The 20004-nt window shown below is 45.4% G+C and overlaps 3 protein-coding genes across 5 annotated transcripts; 1 reads left to right on the top strand and 2 right to left on the bottom strand.

Annotated features, from left to right (window-relative positions):
* Positions 1-558: 558 nt before the first annotated feature.
* Positions 559-4869, bottom strand: plk2b (polo-like kinase 2b (Drosophila)). Its single transcript, XM_076151018.1, has 14 exons — positions 4632-4869; positions 4425-4532; positions 4180-4296; positions 3853-3982; positions 3567-3750; positions 3260-3458; positions 2986-3133; positions 2755-2849; positions 2366-2498; positions 2172-2252; positions 1677-1836; positions 1322-1451; positions 1089-1199; positions 559-976 (listed from the first exon to the last, which is right to left on the bottom strand). The coding sequence occupies exons 1-14, from the start codon at positions 4821-4823 to the stop codon at positions 785-787; spliced, it is 1980 nt and encodes a 659-aa protein (XP_076007133.1). The 5' UTR covers positions 4824-4869; the 3' UTR covers positions 559-784.
* A 635-nt stretch (positions 4870-5504) lies between these two features.
* On the bottom strand, positions 5505-8213 carry LOC143001540 (adenine nucleotide translocase lysine N-methyltransferase). Of its 3 annotated transcripts, none has more exons than XM_076151188.1 (6): positions 7743-8213; positions 7130-7307; positions 6482-6586; positions 6247-6387; positions 6126-6176; positions 5505-6009 (listed from the first exon to the last, which is right to left on the bottom strand). In XM_076151188.1, exons 2-6 carry the CDS (start codon positions 7295-7297, stop codon positions 5830-5832), a joined length of 645 nt encoding a protein of 214 aa, XP_076007303.1. In that variant the 5' UTR covers positions 7298-7307; positions 7743-8213; the 3' UTR covers positions 5505-5829. The 3 variants fall into 3 exon arrangements, with proteins under 3 accessions (XP_076007303.1, XP_076007304.1, XP_076007305.1); XM_076151189.1 differs by having other exon boundaries at positions 8092-8212; XM_076151190.1 differs by lacking the exon at positions 7743-8213 and having other exon boundaries at positions 7130-7736.
* Positions 8214-10810: 2597 nt separating this feature from the next.
* rab3c (RAB3C, member RAS oncogene family) lies at positions 10811-19243 on the top strand. Its single transcript, XM_076150907.1, has 4 exons — positions 10811-11035; positions 13511-13629; positions 17368-17492; positions 17775-19243. The coding sequence occupies exons 1-4, from the start codon at positions 10811-10813 to the stop codon at positions 17963-17965; spliced, it is 660 nt and encodes a 219-aa protein (XP_076007022.1). The 3' UTR covers positions 17966-19243.
* The last annotated feature ends 761 nt before the right edge of the window (positions 19244-20004 follow it).

The following is a 20004-nucleotide window of genomic DNA, read 5'->3' as shown; positions in this document are numbered from 1 at the left end:
TTTAGAAATGATCTTTATTATTAAATAAATAAATACTGCACTTTTTACACAATAAGTTATTTTGGACATTTTTTTCTACGAATGGGATGATGATGACGATGATGATGATGGCTCTTGAGGCCTCCTTAGAGGATCTCTGCATGGATTTTAATGTAATTCTCTCCGTCAGCAAAGAGAACAAATCACAGTTTTTTTTAAAGTAAATGTGATACAGCCCCCCCCCCCCCCCCATCCCACCTATAACACATAACCAGCTCATGTCTCTGCCCTGCAGACGAGGCTGTGGCATCAAGTTTACATCATTTACAATATTCAGGAGCCTTAATCAGTTTCAGAGCTCTTCATGGATGGTGTGTGGTCGACACACACACACACACACAAACACAGTCTGCTGGTTCCAGCCCAGCGTTCACCTTCACTTCCCAAGCATCCCTAACTGTCCCCGAACATCTGGGGCATTCGTACCAACATGCTCGTTCCAACACGCTCGCTTCTTTCTCTCCTTCCCGCAGTCCACATACAAATCAGCCCTTTACCATCTGCAGTCACTGTGCTACATTTCGTTTTCCTCATCTTCCTCAGTGTCTGCGCCTGAATCTTTTTTTTTTTTTTCCACCCGCACTTCTGCTGAGTCATAAATTGTTCAACAGAGTAGGAATGTTCATTTCAGTCACGTCTCTGCAGAAGTCCATCTTCAGACGGCGTCCCTCCAGCTCCTGGTTCCACTGCAGTACTGCAGTAACTCAGTGTGTGTGTGTTTGTTTGTCTATGTGACGCCTTGGGCTTAGCTGCACCTCTGCAGCAGCATGTTGAGGGAGTAAACCATGCGCTCGCGCAGGTCGGGGGGGCAGCCAGACGTCAGCAGGGAGCTGAGTTTCAACGTCTTGGAGACGCGGTCCTCATTGATGTACGTCAGCACATACTCCTCCCTCTGGCAGCACAGGATGATCTTGGTGTGGTCGTGGTAGAAATTCACCTTTGGAGTCAAAAAGACGCGTGATTAACCAGATGATTCTGTGTATCGAGGCAGTAATCTCTCTTTTCATGTGGGCTTTGTGCTTTGTGATTGCTTAAGCGGGCGTGTTTACCTGGAAGGTGCCGTCGTTAAAGAGCATCATGAGGGCGCGGTCAGACTTGAGCCACTGCAGCAGGTAGAGTCTGGGCATGTGTGCGTCTGGCAGTGTCCCCAGATCTCCACCCTGAGAGGGAAGAAGAGCACAAAACACAGAGATGAGAAACAAACAAAGACATTCTGAAAGCTTCAGGGGACACGCACGCACGCACAGGAAGTGAAGGTGGGGAAGTGAAGGTATTTACTCACATCCATGAGATTCTCCTCCATGTAGTGAGAGAAATACTTGAGCACGGTGACCTGACCCACAAAACGCTCAGGAACCTCACAGGTAGGAAACACGGAGCACTGACCCAACTCTGCATAGTAATGGATAGTCCTGAAAAGACAAACAGAGGGACATTTGAGTTCAGTTAGTGCAAAGACTAGATGACGCAGATATGACACGCAAAGCTTCACGCCGGCACTTATCTCAGCACAAACAGGTTCTTGAGCAATTAAAATTTCATAGCCGCGTGTCTAAACAAGCCATCGCTATTGTGTAAGCTGATTAATAACTTCCAAACTGAACTGAAGTATTGTGAAAGCGTATAATGGTGCATACTTTCTGTCTGGCAGGAGGCTCATGTGGGTGCCGTTGTTGAAGAGAACTCCCACGGTGTGATCAGACAGCTGGTAGCCGAAGCCGTACTTGTTGGAGTAGTCCACCCACTTAGTGACCCACTGGAGGTTACAGCTGCTCGAGCCCTTTGGAATGTCAGACGCTTTGGGACAGAACACAAAGAGGAAAGGATTAGACCACGATCAAAGAGAAGATTTAAAGGAAATAGTAATCCTTACTGTGCCATGTGCTACTGTGCAGAAGGGCCTCCAAGCTCATTATAAAGTTTAAAACTCAAATGTGATGCATGAATGTTGAGCTGCGAGGAAATTTGAGGCTTTGGAGGTCATCAGATCATAAACATCCTCCATGATCCATTTGCAATTGAAAACATGAAACTACAAAACTACTTCCTCCACATGTCATGGTGATAAATGCATCCCTCTCCCGCTGTGCAACCTGTAGGTGATGGCTTTGCGTGTTGCTCAGTGGACTCACCTGTTGGCATGTTCTCTAGACATCCCCTCAGCACGCTCGCAATGGTATCAGCCACGCTTCCCGTCGTGCTGTCTTCCAAACCTTTGAAAGCAAACGGAGCATGGTTTCACTTTAAATCACATCATCCAGGTCTTAGTCAAATGTCACCTATTCTCTGTTTGAGCTGAAGTGTGAAATAAGGCTGGCGAACTCACATTCGCTGCTGCTGCTGCAGCTCCCCAGACTGCCTCTGACGATCAGGCGGATGGTGTCTTGCGTCGTTGGGGACTGGCTCTCTGTTGCCAAGGCAACGGGGCTTTCAGCAGATGGCGGAAGTAGACTTTCATTCTGAGGTGGGAATCAGTGATGACAGGGTTTAGAAACGGTATATTTAGTTCACAGTGACTCAACGTTCAGCCAGATATGCAGCGTGTTTGGCTTAAGGGATTTTAAAAAGGACTTGTTGCTTGCTGTTAAGTTTAGTGCGTGATAATTGTGACTCACTACGATACCAAAACCGTTTTATTTCTATGGCTGCACCAATAATACATCTGCAACATCCTGTGCACATAACCACATATGTGTTGAATATTGGAGCTCTTACCTCTGCCGTCTGTTTGCTCTGTTGCTGGCTGATGACTGTTCTCTTCAGGTCGTGCTGCAGTTTGTAGATCTCCTCTTCCTCTTTGGTTAACTTATCTAACAAAAGACCATGATGCAACACAAAAGTCAGCAGAGTCGCCTTAACCTACAGCCACTTACACATATGTGAGCTCTGATATGTGTTTGACATTGTTACACTGGACTGAATAGAGTGACTCGACGCGTTACTCACTCAGGGTCTCGTAGTACTTGACCTTGTCCCGCTTCCCACCAAAGAGCGCTGCTGCGGCCTTCTTGAAAAAGCTCTTAGCTGGACTGGAAACATGGAAATCTGGTGCTGAATGGCAACAGCTCGCTGACAGACGCTCTGGACTGAAGCCCTGCAGAAGGAGAAAGTGGGTCAGTGTGTTTGTGGTGGGAAGGGGGTCAGCGTTGTACTCCTACACCATGACATTCAGCAAGAGAGAGAGAAAGAGAAAGAAAGAATGAGGATTCTATTGCCTTACCTGCGTGAAGAAGTCGTGCCTGAGGATGTGCTCCAGGTCGGGTCTGTCCTCGGGGATCTTGGCCAGCAGGCTGGCGATGAGCTGCTTGGCCTGAGGCGACAGCGAGGACGGCAGCGAGTAGCGAGCCTCTCTAATGCACCTGTACGTCTCCTTCAGGTTGGTGGTTTCAAACGGCGGCCTGCCCAACAGCATCGTGTACCTGCAGCGGGACGGAGGCCAAAGACGAGTGAGCAACCCGACTTCATGTCTTAATGGAACAATAACTTCATATCATCCTTACTGGTAAATTTCCTTGAATCCTACTCACATGACGCAGCCCAGGGCCCAGATGTCTGATTCACAGCCGTGGCCCTGCTTGTTGAGCACCTCCGGGGACAGATAGTTGGGAGTTCCGCAGATCGTCTTCCTCCTGTTCCCTGCCGGTTCCAACTTGGCAGCCAGACCAAAGTCTCCCACCTTCAGCTCCATAGTCTCACTCACAAAGAAGTTACCTGAAGGGGAGAAACGGAGTCAGATGATGACGATGAGACTCTGGAGAGAGAATGAACACATGCATGAGCACAGCGTGTCTCAGCTCCAGGATCATCTCTTACCCAGCTTTAGGTCTCTGTGGAGGATCTCTTGCTCATGTAGGTACCTGAGCCCAGAGACGATCTGTCTGAGGTAATAACGCACCTCTGGCTCCGTCAGCACTTTGCGAGCTTTCAGGATGTGAGCCAACGACTGTAAAAGACATCACAACAGGGTGAGGAGAGGGTTTGTAGAGACCACCTAACCAAACATTTTACATTTTACAGATAAATTCCTTTAATATTCTTGTATATTTTTGTTTGGGAGTTGGTAAATCTACTTTATTCCTTATGGTTACTTACAGGTGTAATCCAAACAGCTAGAATGAGTCATTTAGCAGAATCACTTACTTTTCTACTGCAGTATTCCAACAGGATGTAGATGTTCTCCTTGTCCTCAAAGTGGTGATAAAAGTGCACGATGTGTTTGTGATGCAGCGCTCTGTGCAGCTCGATCTCTCTGTCAATCTGTCAGGAGGGGAGATAGGGCAAAAGGTCGACAGGTCACCAATCTGGGTCAGTCACTAAGTAACGGGAGTGTTGCGCGGGGAGCAGAGCCGGGGCTGAGGGTGCAGGGAGCCGGGCTGCGCGCTTACCTTCTCCCGCTGGTGCGGCTTGGAGACGCGTGAGTGCGGGATGATCTTGGCTGCGTAAACTTTGCTGGTGGACAGGTCGGTCATCTCGTAGCATTTGGCGAAGCCCCCCTGGAAAGAGCAAAGACACTGTTAGCGACACTGCTGCTTCTCCAGGCTCACAGCGAGTAAACACCCACCCCCCAGAAAAAGTGCTTCATCCTGCGCTACCTTTCCCAGAACTTTCCCGCGGCAGTAGCACTTCCCCGTGACGGGATCGGTGATGATCCTCGCCATCTCCGCTGGGGCGCTGCGCTTGTCCACTCTCTTCCGGCGAGGCTCGCAGGATCTCGTCGTGGACTCGCACATGCTGCCGCCGCTGTTGCTCTGAGGCACTCCGGTGCTGCGCTGCTGTATTTCCATGGAAGGTGTCTGTTAGTTTGACTCCCGCACTGTGTGAATGCAGCCTGGAGTCTCGTCTGTGCGCCTTTATACTCTGGCACACACACCACCCTGCTGTCTGCCGCCCTCTCTGTGACGTCACGAGAGGTCTGCCACTTATCGATTTTCTCGCGAGTCCTATTCAGCTGCTGATGGCTTTCCGTAAACTGCTCTAATGTGAAAACAACAACATTATGTGCTTTCTGATAGATCACCAATGAAGACGACAAGGAAAGTAAATACACCATTAATTATCATCATGTACACCAGCACGTTAAAGTAATCAACCTTACAACTGACCCCTCTGTTCAAGTATTGATCAGCACATTACTGCTCCCTTTCCTTTTTGGGGAGCAGAGTCATGACGAGTCTGGAGCATGTAGTCGTGTCTATGCAGAGGATAAACACACTTAGTATTCTGCTCAGGAGCTCATCTTTCACTTTGTGTTTTGTTGGAAAGAAATCCTGGATTTGGAGCTCTAGCGCCACCAGGTGGACAGGTTGGGCTGCTTCTGTTGTACACACACACAGACCAGGAAGACCAGACCGGAAGAAATTCCGAGTTGAAGGAACCTTACATCTGCGTGCGTGTGTGTGCGTGTCTCCAGTTAATTAGAGCCCTGAAAGTTTCGTTGCTAAAGAAATTCACACAACAACAAAAGTGACTTGACTGTCTCTCTTTATTCTAGATGCTTCACTCACTCTATTGCATTCTTTGAAGCAGTGCATTGCGGTCTTCAAAGCAGGGATTGACAGTAAAGTGGTGGAGGCACAGTGAGTACCGACTGTACCCATCAAATAATTAGTGCAAGTTGAAGGAGGAATCATATTGACACCTTTCTGAGTCAACAAGTCGCTGTCATCCTTGTAATGTTCCAAAAGATACCTCATAACTTTTTATTATTACTTTTTTGCTCAGATTATATCCAGGAAATGAGAAAGGTACTGCTGCCAATGAAGTAGAAGCAGAAGCAGACACCTCAGAGCCTTATGTGCTCTGTGCAGGCTGTAAACTGGAGCGCACGGTGGCGATGTCATAAGCCCACGTCTGCTCCAAACCAGCGCCCACGGACAAACAGTGCGACCAGTGAGGGAAAGGATAACGACAGGCGATCACACGCGCATCATGGGGAAGCTCCGTCAGCAGCTTCTCGCCTAGCACCTCCATCTAACAGCCAATCAGAGAGGACCTACATTAGTCACCAACCACTCAAACCTCAAGAAAATAGGTAAGAGACAGAAACGTGCTCCTGTCATACACCAGCAAAACTGAGGCAAACTCACCACTCCTGGAGCGAGGAAAGCCGTTACGGTGTTGTACGTTGATAGGTCGGTCTAAGAGAGAAGAAAAATTCAAATGAAAGCTTTGATTTGGTTGAAGCGCCGGTATAAGTTTGAGTCACACCTTCCAGAAGTCTTTTTTAACAAAGGTCGCCTGGCTGGAGGGAATTCCTCTCCAATGTGCTTTGCTTTTCGCATAAGTCAGCAAAATTGGGTTGATCTCAAACCCCGTGCACTGGAAACCAGCGGAAGAGGCCGCAAACACCTGGGAAATCAAATGGGATCATGTGACCCTGCAAAGACCGACAACAAAGCACACAACACCACACACAGCTGTATAAAGTGCAGCCAACACCCACCAGTCTTCCATCTCCTGAACCCAGATCTGCCAGTCGACCTGTGCGACCTTCCAACAGCTTCATAATGTTCCGTGTCTGATCTTTACTGGAGGGTAAATATGGAACCTACAGCATAATGCAGAGTGAATATGACTGTGAATACAAAGCTCACTGTCCAAACAGATCAACCGTAGATTTATCTCACATCATTCGTCTGTTTTTGGAAACTTAAGTTATTAGGTTTTATAACATATCAGCATGAAATCTGAAAAGCAATTAAATGAAGTTAATAATAGTTTTAAATCACTGCTATTTTTCTCTGTGCAACAACAAATATGGTTTCTTTATTACCGAACCACTCCTACTGACACCAGGGCACGATCCATCATTTTAATAGAGCAGAGATCCATTATATGAATGAGTCTCTGCTCTAAATGCACATCATATTAATGCAGTATAGAATGACAGCTCTTAATAAAACAACATTATGGACTTACCAGATGCTTCTTTCCCCACATTTGTTGCTAGCACAGAGAACCATACGCTCCAAAACAAGCAAATCACTGTTAGTGTGCAAATAATGTTCTCACATGCAGTAGTTTGTATTTGGGATGAGAAAGCTGAGCAAAGCAGGGAGTGTGTGTGTATGTGAAAGTATATGTGTGTAACCTTGAGGCTTGAAGGGATCCTACGAAAGCCCGGCAATGAAAAGAGGCTCCACACTCCGTACAGGCCTGCGAGCAGAGCGGCCATGCCGGCTGACACGGCCGGGCGGTCTGGGCTGGAAGGAAGGACTCGACCGGCATCCTGCAGGATCACTTCAATCGAGTCCTCCATGGTTAACAATCTCCAATATGGAAGAAGATACAGGGTGTGAGGTCAGATAATGATGCAGGCTGAAAGGTTGATAAATGTAGAAAATGAACTCAAATATTAAAAGACAGAAGCTAAAAAGAGGAAAGCTAAAAGTTGATATAGTCTTCCTATTTTCTACTCCTCTCATGCTTGTTCTGACAATCAATTATCCTAATCAAGACACAAATATCCATAATAACCAATAAATGCACTTAAGTTTCAGTAGTAAGCCGCATATTAATGATTCAATAGGAAACATCACCGACATTTATACGGCGCCTCCTTCCTGAATTAATATTTTATAAGGTGACATCAGTATGAAAAGGTCAGTATTATGATACATCTGGTCATTTAATTCGACTACAGTATAGTTGTAAATCAAAACATTTTAAATACTGTAAATGCTTCCAAAATAAAACCACAGTACATATGTCCTTACACCAGATGGCGCCAGAGTGCCGTTTTTCCACACGGCGAGACCTTCTAGAAAAGTTTTGTTTACCACGTTCATGACAGACAGAAACAGACATGAATTAAACTTCTCAAACACCGTGAGCTGCATTTACATAAAGAGGAGCAGCTGCGCAACAACATCAGTGCAAATATGCAGTTAAACAATGCTGACGTCTGCACTTTAAGGACCATCAGTGTTACAATGTAGATCATTAAGGCTTCATAAACTACAGCGGGGGTCAGATCCATAGTTTGTAACTTTGTTTTCATAATTTGATATACTTAAAATCAAATCATAAACATGGAGAGTGTGTATCGCCTACCTGATCCGCCCCCTGCTCCACTGCTCCACTGCACACTCACTCAGCTGCCTTCTCCCTCACAACCTCCAGTCAAAGGGCAGCCAGTCAGCGGCCTCCTCCCGCCTCTCGCCCCGCTCAGGCCCTATCACATTCCCGCAGGACAACAACTGACACAGCGCCTTCCAACCGAGCGCAGGGGCCGTGAAAGCCCGAATCTCTCCTGCGCACTTTCCTGTGTGTGAAGTGCGTTATGTCTGGATCTGCGGGCTGTGAGTCACGGCTATTAAAAGACTTCATGCATTATTACTGAAGGCGTTATTATTGATGTTAAGGTTCTGGTTTGGTGAACTGACTTATAGATAAGAAAGAGAGAATAAACCACAAGAAGTACAAGTACCGGAAGTCACTCAAGTAAGGGAGAATAAAAAAGGATTTAGATAATATTTTCCACTTTCCCTTTTACTTCTCAAATGTAGATCAAATGCACTTTTTTACCTCTCAGATCAAGACTCAATTGTCCCTTTAGGGCAGTTAGTCTGGGCTCAGTGTAGCACAAGTACACATCCCATAAACTGTACACACATAAACACACACAAACGTACAAAGCAGGATAAAGACTACATGATGGAAAGAGAACACAGACCCTAACCCAACCCCCGATTAACGAAACAAGAAATGCCAACTATAGGCTTTATAAACCTTGATTCTTCACAGTTCACATAAAAGAACGAAAAGCTGAAATCACACACATATGAGTGACAAGGACAGTTTATGAGGCTTGAGACAAAGACACAAATGGATGTGTAGGGGAAAAAAGGAGCGCAGAGTCCCGAGGGAGGAAGCAGCTTCGTTATTCTAATTGAGTATTTCTCCATGAAAGGCCCGTAGAGGCGCATTCAGCCCGGCGTCGCGTTTGTTTGCTCAGCCGGCTGCTCGGTGCCCGTGTGGGGGGCGGGGCGGGGCGGGGGGGGGGGGGGGGGGGGGGGGGGACGGTTGCTGACGCAGAGGGAGAGGCCATTATATTTGCTTCCTCGTAAAAAAAACTAAAATGAATGAATATCTACCGCCCACCCAGCTGGGAGCTTATTACAGGCGCTGCATGTGATTACAACGACGCGCTGAGGGCCGACATGGATCTGTACGGAAAGGTAAGACTCCATACTGTGAGACTGGAGAGAGAGAGAGAGGGAGGGGGGGGGGGGGGGCGCATTAAATATGTATAAACTGGCTAACATATACTCATAACGTAATGACGTCAAACAGAGAGCGTTTGTGAAAAGAGTAATTTGCGTTAAACAATGCTCATAAACACGCCAAGGAGGTGTGTGAGCGTCTGTGTGTGATGTTTGCAGTAAAATACAAACAAAAAAAAGGGTTATTTTCCGGCTCCTCCAGCTGTAAATCATCCAGCTGTTGCCAGCTGCGCGCACTGCATGCTGGGAAATGTAGCTGAGTCTATGTTACTGCTGCTGAACTGCGGATTGAAAAGAACTACAAGCCCCACGGAAGTGACCCCTGTGACGTCAGGTCTCGCTCTCTCTCTCTCTCTCTCTCTCTCTCTCTCTCTCTCTCACCGACCGATTTCAGCACCTGGGAGCTGTTCCGTCTGTGTATGTGTGTGTGTGTGTGATTGAGCGAACGAGCGGGGGAGAGAGAGCGCGCGAGAGAGAGAGAGAGAGAGAGAGAGAGAAAGAGAGGGAGAGAGAGAGATAGAGATAGAGAGTCATCGGTTGCGTTAAGGCACAAATAAAAAGCCGCATCCAGCCTCACAGGGACACACACACTCTGATAGCACCGAGGCCTTCAAAGCAGGTTTGTTCACTCAGCGTCTCGATTGCTTTTCCTTCATTTATAATTACGTGAAGAATTTCATCCATAGAAGAAAAGAAAAAAAAGGAGCTCATGCCCTGAATAGCGTGTCTGCCATTTATCGGACATATCGGCTGCTTTACTCTACATTGTGTAATGTGACATATGCGGGTTTGATCATGGTGTGTGCGTGTGTGTGCATGTGTGTTTGTGCGTGTGTACCATGCAGCGCTGCACAGATATGTTGTACGTATTTCAAAGCGGTGTCCTTGTAAATGCAGCTCGGCGGTGTTTCCATAAGCGGAAGGAGCAGCAGCATGTTCTCATAACTCCATCCTGAGCTTTAGCTACATCATCGCGTTAAACCTTTAAAGGCTCCGTCAAAACATTCACCTTGGAGCGATGATGACTGTGCTTTTGCCATCTTGTGCTCCGCTCCTGCACGTCGCTGAATGATGATGACACGCGTGGACAGAAACGTTCAGCTGTGGAGTCGATTATTCCTTGATAATCGATGATGTGGATGTGCCGGTAGCTCTGAGCAGAAGCTTCAGTCAGAACCTTTAAACATGACAGAGCCACTGTTACATCATCACACACTGTATGCCACACACACCCAGTCGGTTGATGCTATGCAAGAGTGATCATACTGCTTCATACATGCATATTGATGCATACACCTTCCTACTGTGTGTGTGTGTGTGTGTGTGTGTGTGTGTGTGCTCAGGGTCATGCTGGTTTGCCTGACACAGCCTTCTGTCACCGCTGTGGCATGTATGACAAGCTTGTACTGTATGCATGTATGCCTCTCTCTCTCTCTCTCTCTCTCTCTCTCTCTCTCTCTCTCTCTCTCTCTCTCTCTCTCTCTCTCTCACTCTGTGTGTGTGAAAAATGTTCACGTTCCTTTTTCCCCCCCACTTTGATTCTGCAGATGGCTGCCACTCAGGATGTGAAAGGGAAGGGGGAGGGAGGGGACCAGAACTTTGACTACATGTTCAAGCTGCTGATCATCGGCAACAGCAGCGTGGGGAAAACGTCTTTCCTGTTCCGCTACGCAGACGACGCCTTCACCTCGGCCTTCGTCAGCACCGTGGGCATCGACTTCAAAGTGAAAACCGTCTACAAGAATGACAAGAGGATCAAACTGCAGATCTGGGTATGAAATGTTTATGTATTTATGACAAACCTGAAGCAGACTGTGGATGGATGTGATCACGTGGAGGTTCTATCTTATGTTACAGCTTCAATGTCTTGCCTATGTTAAGATTCTGGTGCTGAAACACGATCATATCTGTCAGAAATCTGCTTTTGTTCTTCTTCAAGGACTCCTGGAGGTCTCACACCAGCTTTAAGGGGGAAGGGGCTCTTCACAGATGCCCTGCCCCCCCTCTCTGTGTGTGTGTGTGTGTGTGTGTGTGTTCATGTTCCTGTCTGTAAAAGCTTGTCCATGTGTTCCCTCTCAATCTGTCCTGACCTCTGTCCAAACCTTCCTCTGATGATTGATATTTATTATTGACTGTGGCTGATTGAGTCTTGAGTCACATGGTGTTTACCTGCTAAGCCTGACTGGACTGACAGAGCTTCATGCCTTCTTTTAACCTTAAATGTGAAGAACTATACTTATTTTACTGTTTCTATCCTCTAGGTACGGTTTAATACATTCTTGCAGCCAGTTTCTCACCGTCCCTTCGATGGGAAGAGTAGTAAGTGTTAGTTTGGCACAGATCAGGGAAGAAACAGACACTTTCCTCTGAGTGTGTGGGAAGCGAAGGGTGTTTGAGGCTTTTTAATTAGGAGTTCAGCTGTGTTGTGGCAGCAGATTGACTTGTTAATACCTCTGAGGTATTGAGCAGCAGTAAATTGTCACTCTTTCACCCATTTGCCATCTTTTTTTCTGTGTCGTCTGCACCCAAATGCCATCTCGTCCGTAGAGATTGTGCTGCCTCTTGTCATAATAGATGTCTTTTGCAGCAATTAGCCACCCAGATATCTGCTGTTTCATAATTATGAAAGAGACAAACAACAAGAGCCTCAGTAGGATAGAAAAATTGGAGCCGAACGGCAAAACCTTCTGGACCCATGTGTCTTGATCTTTAGCAAAAACAAGCACAAGTGCAGAGCAAAGGCATCCATTTTAATGAGCCTGTCTTCACTAATTGTGCAGAGACAGAGCTGAGACATACAGTAAGAGGACATTTACAGTAATGGCTGTTAGCTTGTGACGCTGCAGCGATCGCAGGATTAATCTGCATAGACGTGTCATATCTTCTGTCCCAGCCCATGTGAAGGCAACATGATGTCGCGCTCAGACTCGGGGTCGTGGAAGAGTCAAGTTTTTCCTGAATGACATCCAGCTCTGCTCCACATAGAGCAGTCAGCTTTTCTGCATTGATTCCTGGCGAGCTGCTGGCTACAGTCGAAGCTTCTCCAAGAGCTCAGATTCACCGGAATCAGCAGTTTTGTTTCTGTCCAGCTCCGTATTTTTTACCGGGAACAAGCAAATCTGCACAGCCAAATAGCCTGTGAACGCAAAAGGTCGCCGTCAGATAAATAAAATAAATCAATAGCTTAATGAAATGTGTGGAATGCTTAAGTCTTTAGAATGCAAACAAGAGGAAAGAGGTTAGATGGTGTCAGAGCTGCAGGCTGCCTAACAAGAGCAGGACAGACGAGTGCACTAGGTGTTTGGATAGGAGATATTCCTTTAGCACACACAGATTTCAGTGAAAATAGTGTGTGTCGCAAACTGCTGACATCAGGCTTTAGGGGCCACACAATTTAGCGTTATTCTAATGGCCTAAAGGTCCTGGTGGCGTCTCGCTGTAGCTCTCTGCAGGCTGTGAGCTCAGCTTGGACGCAGTGAAGGTCATCGTTGTCCTCTGGCTTGCCGTCACAGCCATGTGCAGACTGACAGACAGCAGGTCGCTGTACCAAACAGGCCACTGCTGCCCGCTGGCCACAGGATAGAGGGACAGACAGCACAGTGAGCAGGGACCGAAAGCCAACACAACTGAAAATAATATCTGTATTTCAAATAAATATCAAGTGTCTGTATTTAATTGTGTGCTGTTGTAGCTGTCAGTCTCTCAGCTGCATCTGATCTGTTCGAATGGTTCATTTCTGTCTATGTTACTCTGACTGGAGCTTCTATACACATAAAGCAGCGTTGTGTGTATAAATGTGTGTGTTTTGTGTGCGTATGTGGCTCAGATCATCCGCGTTTGGATGTGTGAATATTTCCACTGACATCTCACAGTCAGGGGGCGACTGCAGTGGGAGCTTGTTTCCATGGCGATCTGGGTACAACATAGTACAGCTTTATAATGCTGTGTAATCATTCAGTGCCATTGATTGATTTGTTCACCCCCCCTCCCTGCAAACTCTGAATGCTCTTGTAACACAGCTGGCCGATTATTTTATTGATTAAAAAGAAAGTAAATCAATCCCATCAGCTTAAAAGTGAATCTCGCCTCCTGGCATCTTATCAATGCCAAAGCCGAGAGTGGCAGCCGGGGTAATGGGCGATGGCTGGCATGGTGTGACTTCAGCGGGTGTGGAGACTCTGTGGGGGTCAGTGTGTCAGTCAGTCAGTCAGTCTGTCAGATGCTTAACCGCCACACTGTGTTTGCAGGACACGGCGGGTCAGGAGCGCTACAGGACCATCACCACCGCTTACTACCGCGGGGCCATGGGCTTCATCCTCATGTATGACATCACCAACGAGGAGTCCTTCGGCGCCGTGCAGGACTGGTGAGTCCACTGATCGATCAGCAGATAAGAGAGCTGATTAACTTGACTGCGTATGGATCACAGCAATAATGCAAATATATGCTGTGTATAGTTTATACTGTGGCCTTTAAGGTTTCTACTACTAAGTTTTAATCTCACCCCTAGAAATACATTGGAAACATTTTAAATGTAGCAATTAGTTTAGGGGGCATAAAGCATCAAAGGTGAGTCGACTTTAGTTACTACAGCAGCATTGTCACTGAAAATATACATATAAAATATAAAACTTTACAGGTTTGAGCACTTTTACCTCTATTTGTAACATTTTCAGAGTGGATTTTGAGTTTAAAGGATTAAGCTATGATTCAGAGTAAGATTCTAAAGCAACTGAATATAAAACATATTTTTAATCTAGATTTGGACTTATTAAAGCTTAGACGTGGATCGTGTCTGTAGCTCAAGGGGTTGAAGGTCAAAGTAGGAGGACAAACAATCGACTGTAATCTGAAGAGCTCCATTCTTTGTATTTAGGACAGATTTTTGTCTCTCTGTCTTTTCTCTAAAATGTCTTGTTTCCATTCGTTTCTAACATGAAGCAATCTGATCTGGAGCTGGGAATTTTTTGAATGCGAGGTGACAACTTGGAACTGCTGACAGGAAATCCAGTAGTTATAATTACCGGGTACAGTTGGTTGGAATCGGTGTGTGTGTTTGTGTGTGTGCGCGTGCGTGTTGCTCACACAAATAACTGGCAGCCCAAATGTTGGCATGGTTACCATGATGCATCCGCGTGTGTGTAATGGGAACATGTAAGGCCGCGTTCACACCAGCTGCACAAACCAGGATTCTGGGTCAGGATCTGAGTTTGGACACAAACAAGAGGGACAGATTTGGTGAAGGGCAGCAGAACTGAGCTGTTGTCTGCCATCTTTAAATGAGACGACGAGCGTGTGTTGATTTAACGCTGCACACACACGCACACGCGCACGCACACGCACACGCACACACACACGCACACGCACACACACACTCTGTCCTGCGGTTAGCTCCCTGTGCCAGCCCAAAGAGATTACAGGCGCTCATAAGGGACGCGTGTTCAGGAGGACATCTGAGTCACCCTGGAACATTCTGAGGACATTAAAGAAGGAATATGATTCTCAATGACCTGTGGTCCCCTGCCAGTCGTTATTAAGGCCAGTGTCCACTTGGCAGCCGTCCCCTGAGCGTGCGGTTTTTGACAGCCCCGCATATGCCAGTCTACATTATTACCACAGTGATACAAACCATGTCTTTGCCGTCTTTTGTGTGTGAGAAAATGAGGCTTTGTTGAAGAAGGTCTGAGGAACAGAATCTCCTTTTGTTCCTTCCAGGTCTGTGACACTTTGATGGAGTGCTGCAGTGTGTGAGTCTGGGCAGCTTAATTGGGATCTTAAGTTAATTAATGGAGCCCTGTGTGTCCGTGTGTGTGTGTATGTGTATGGCTGTAGTTACCTGAGGGTTGTTATTTCACCACATCAAACATCTGTACACAAGCGGCTTATTTTCCCTTCACGTCCACCGTGACCACCATCTTTCTTGTGCCTTTGCCACAGGGCTTTAATTCCACTTCGCCTTGTTCCCTGTGACAAGGTTGCAAAGGAAAAAAAAGGGGGTCTCCATGGCAACGGCTCCTTCCCCGACTGTGCCTGAATTAAGCTTTGTGACGCGCTCATTTCCTGCCTCCAGCCGGGGATATTGTAATGTTTCGGCTTCAGGATGAACGATGATGTCGAGCAAAGCGATGGAAGAAAAAATATTAGGTGCAAACAAACAATTAAGTGTTGCCACCACAACGTCAGCGCTGCTTTATCTCCTGCACACAAACCACAAGCATAGGCATCACACACACACACACACACAGACACACACACACACACACACACACACACGCACATCCGTGACCTGCGTCTGTCAGTCAATATGGCCAGTAATGGGATCTGACCCACATCGAAACCAGGGAAGAAAGCCAACAACATGCTGCTCCGGCTCTGTCTGACTCTCTGTTTCCTCCCTCCTCTTCCTCCTCTTCCTCCGGCTCATTCGCCTGGTTTTCAGTCGGTGCTACAGCCTGATCGGTGCCCTAGTTGCAATCAAAGTGCACAAACACTCGGTACTTGAACACAGGATATTTGTTCATACCTCCCCGAGGATGTGTTTGGAGCAGCACTGACCTCTGCTTCCAACTTCTAATACAAAAAAAACATTGATCATCTCAACATTAGATAAGATTATATATTATAGATTTGTTTGTTTATGTACTGAGCAGACAATCTGAGACCTGTTACTGTGATATGTATTTGTTAATGCGAAGAACAAATTTCAATGATTTGAAATCAATGAACGAAAATCAATGAAACTTTTTACTTTTAATACAAATTTACTAGATTTCATTTCTGCTTTCAAAGTGTCAAACACATATGTCAGCATACACAGAGACAATGCTTAATGCGGAGTGCTAATGGCTAATAGCCATTAGTTTTGTAGCTATTAGCCCTGTAGCCATTAGCTGTGTAGCCATTAGCACTGTTGCCATTAGCTCTGTAGCCGTTAGCACTGTAACCATTAGCGCTGTAGCTATTAGCACTGTAGCCTCTGTCTGTGGCCCTTTGAAACACATCCATCAGAAAAGCTAAGAAAGTCAAATAATGGAGGGTCTGTGTTCATTCTTTTTTATTATTGAAAACTGAAACCGTGCAACATCAATCCCACTTTTATGAGGGAGGCAGAAAAGTGCACAAGCTTCCCTCCACATGAATGCTGTATTTTACCCTGTTGGCTTGTTCTCTCAAACTGCTGATTCGTTTCTCAGAACTTTGTTTAGCTCCTCGTGTTCTCTGCCTCTCATAGCAAGAAACCTTACCATTAGCACAATAAGTTCATACTGTGTCACACTGTGACCAATAAACCCCTATGTACACACAGATTTATGGCCCTATGGCGGCTCTAGTGCAAAGAATTAAGTAAGTGTGGTAGACGGCGTCCGTAACAGGACTTCAAAATGTCTGACTGGCGGAGTCCTCCATGGTCCAAGGACAGAGAGGAGGACACAGAGGACAGATGGGAGACGAGAGAACAAACAGACGTGAATACAATATTAATAAACTTTTGACCAGCAGCTATGCTTTGAATCATATCTTTTGTGTCTTCCTAAAGATAATTTTAAGTCGTTCTGATTGATGGACCTTGTGGTTTTGGGATTTTTAAAATAAACGATTGCGTTTGTAAGCGCTTTTCAAAATTCTAAAAAGCAATAATAATTTATTTAGTTGCGTGTCAGCTTTTCATCAAAGTCGGTGAAAAGACAGAAAGAAGAAGCGTCTTGATTTGTGTTAATAAACAAACCACACAGGGCCGTTCAGGTGTTTTGGGGCCTTCAGGAATTAGTCAAAGAGTTTGGACACGATAAAGCTGAGACATGGCACATAAGAAGCTACTTTAGGGGAACAATGACTGCATATTTGCATTTGACAGTGGAAGCTGACCTACTTTCCCTCTGCTGCCAACAGTGACTCAAGTATTACATGAATGCCAGATGAGAAGGACACGATCACAACGCGTGACTGATCCAAGTGGGGAATTGTGTCATTCTGTCTGCCAGGGGTCACATTTCAAACAGCCAAGCGGCACCAAACTTCACACCAAACAATGTTTCCAACGCAGCGGCAGAGTTGGTTTGATTGATCTTGCTGCGTTTTCTCTCCCGTCTGTGTTTGTTTGCAGGTCGACCCAGATAAAAACCTACTCGTGGGACAACGCACAGGTTGTGCTGGCAGGGAATAAGTGCGACATGGAGGAGGAGAGAGTCGTCTCTGTGGACAGCGGCAGGCTGCTGGCAGAACAGCTGGGTGAGACTCTTTATTCTTTCGAGCCTTTTTTGGGATTTTACACCTCCAGCTCCGGTTTGTTCGTCTCATGCATCACCTTTTTTTCTTTCTTTCTTTTTTTACACCTGAGCCTATTTGCGGTGAGTCACAGTTAGAAGCAGATGGACATAAATAAATAGCCTGTTCAATAAAAACTGCAAATTAAAAGACATATTCCGCAATCTGGAGGTATCAAAAACAATCTTCAAGTATAAAAAATAAATTCAAATAAAATATCCTCTCATCGTTTTTATTGCCTTGAAGGTTTCGAGTTCTTCGAGACGAGTGCCAAGGACAACGTAAACGTGAAGCAGACCTTTGAGCGCCTCGTCGACCTCATCTGCGACAAGATGTCCGAGAGTCTGGACACCGACCCGGCCATCACCACGGGAGCTCCCACCGCCAAACTCACAGACAGCGCTCCGCCCCTCCAGCAGGCCGGGTGCAACTGTTAGTGAGCGTGTTGTGAGGTGGTTGTTGTTCAGCGTTACTCCCACTAGTGCTGCTTTCTCTGGACTACAGTACAAACACTTTCTTTAGCCGTAGATTTATAAAATGCTGTCGTATTATCTTACAGAATCTATCACCGTATACTGAGAGCAAATAACCAGACAGACACAGTTATTGTAAAATATCTATGACATACTTAGAGAAACCACATTTACATTACTTCTGCTAGTTTGTAGAGTCCAAAACCAATACTGGAGATAGTCTAAAGTCATGCTGTACAGTTAATCTTAAAGGTCTTTAAATCTTAGAATAATTATAAAATGAGGGATAGAGTCAATCAGTGCTTTAATAACTCAGCAGTCTCTTCTAATTGTGTTTTTTACAGTATGTGTTTTCTTTTTGTAGGTTGATTTGATCTCCCGAAGCTGCCAAATCTATCATGTAGTGCACTATAGGATGTAGCGGCTTTCTTTGGAGCGTGTCTGTGTATATGAATGTCGTGTGACTGTCACAGTGAGTGTGGAGTGACTTCTGAATCCCATTTTAGTCAACTGAAAATCATCTACCTTGGATTAAAAAAGTGGCCTTTTAGCATCTCCACCACGGCCTCTGTGAGTCCCTCTGTCACGCTCACTGTTACCAACAAATCCAGTGTGGATCATGTTGATGTGAGTTCACGTTTTACTGTCTGTAGATGTGGGATTCCCCCCGATACGTGTATCTAGAAATCTTAATCTTATCAGCTATTTATTTGTGCTTTAGCCTCTACAATGACCCTTTACTGATGCGATGAGCATGCTGCCAAAAAGTGATCCATTTGTGCAGTTTTATCTAGAGACGGGCCTTAACAAAAAATACAAAAACACCATTCAGCCATCCTCACCCTATATGATAGCAATGAGATGCATTTCCATTAATAAGTAAGGACTTTATACAGATAAGCTCAGAGAATGATCCGTTGTGGCATGGAATAAACAGCCATATATTAAAATACTGTTTAAGTTTTGAGTTGGCATGATATTTCATGTTATAGGTATAAATATGTATTTGGGATAAAACAAAAAAACGTTTTTTTGGGATCAGTATCCTGCTTACCTCTTAAACTCTGAAGTACCCAGCTGTAGGTACATCTTTACAAACTCATTTGTTCAAACTTAATTTAGCATTAAACCGAAAATTCCAATATTTTGAAAGATACCAAACATGACAGAATCAATGTGAGGAAATGGTGTTTTAATACTAAATGCAAGCATCAAATATCAGTTTCATGTAAGCTGTCAACTTCCTCCACCTTACATGAGAGAAGAGCTAGAGAGCCCCCTTGTGGTAAATATTGGTACTTTTGGGTGTGTAAGGTTTTACATTTGTCCCAATCAGATCCCATGAGTAGCTACATAGACGAGACATTTATCACACAGCATTCTATGTATAGATTCCTATCAGGATGTAATGAGGACTTAAGCAAATACTGCAAAAAAGTGTAACATATTTTAGCTTTAAGGGTGACATTTAAGGTGGGCGTCAAGAGTTTAAGAGGTTGCAAAGCATCACAACACCATAAAGTAGTTGGATACATAACATCATAGGTGTATTTAAAAATCCCCAAATGTTCTGAGGGGCACTGATTCATGAAAAACACATCTGTGCCAAATCTATTCACTAAAGCTATTCATTTTTTGCATTGTAAGATGGTTGTTGCATAGTTACATAAAAATTCCAAAAAATTGCATGAAGTCAGTACCGACTTATCTATGTAGATTTATATAGTGTATATATGACTCTATGTTACAGATTTAGGAGCATTATCATAGCGCTCGCTGTGAAATGCAATGGGCCAATAAGTGCAATATTTTATGAAGTAATCCCTGTACATAGTTTCCCCTCCAGTACGGTGATGATATCTGCAGTATGCGAGTGACAGACTGATGACGGCGCTGAGACTGACGTACAATCCCTACAAAGGAGTGTGTGCTTCATTCAGTAACTGTAGCCACTGAGTGCATGACCATGTGCGTGTGTGCGGGTGTGTATATGTGTGTGTATC

The sequence above is a fragment of the Genypterus blacodes genome, unplaced genomic scaffold (genome assembly GCF_046128005.1).
Source record: "Genypterus blacodes isolate CSIRO-AG114 ecotype Tasmania unplaced genomic scaffold, CSIRO-AGI_Gbla_v1 ptg000053l_1, whole genome shotgun sequence".
NCBI classification, from domain to species: domain Eukaryota; kingdom Metazoa; phylum Chordata; class Actinopteri; order Ophidiiformes; family Ophidiidae; genus Genypterus; species Genypterus blacodes.
Note: the sequence above shows the minus strand (reverse complement) of the source record. Positions and strands in the feature narration are given on the sequence as shown.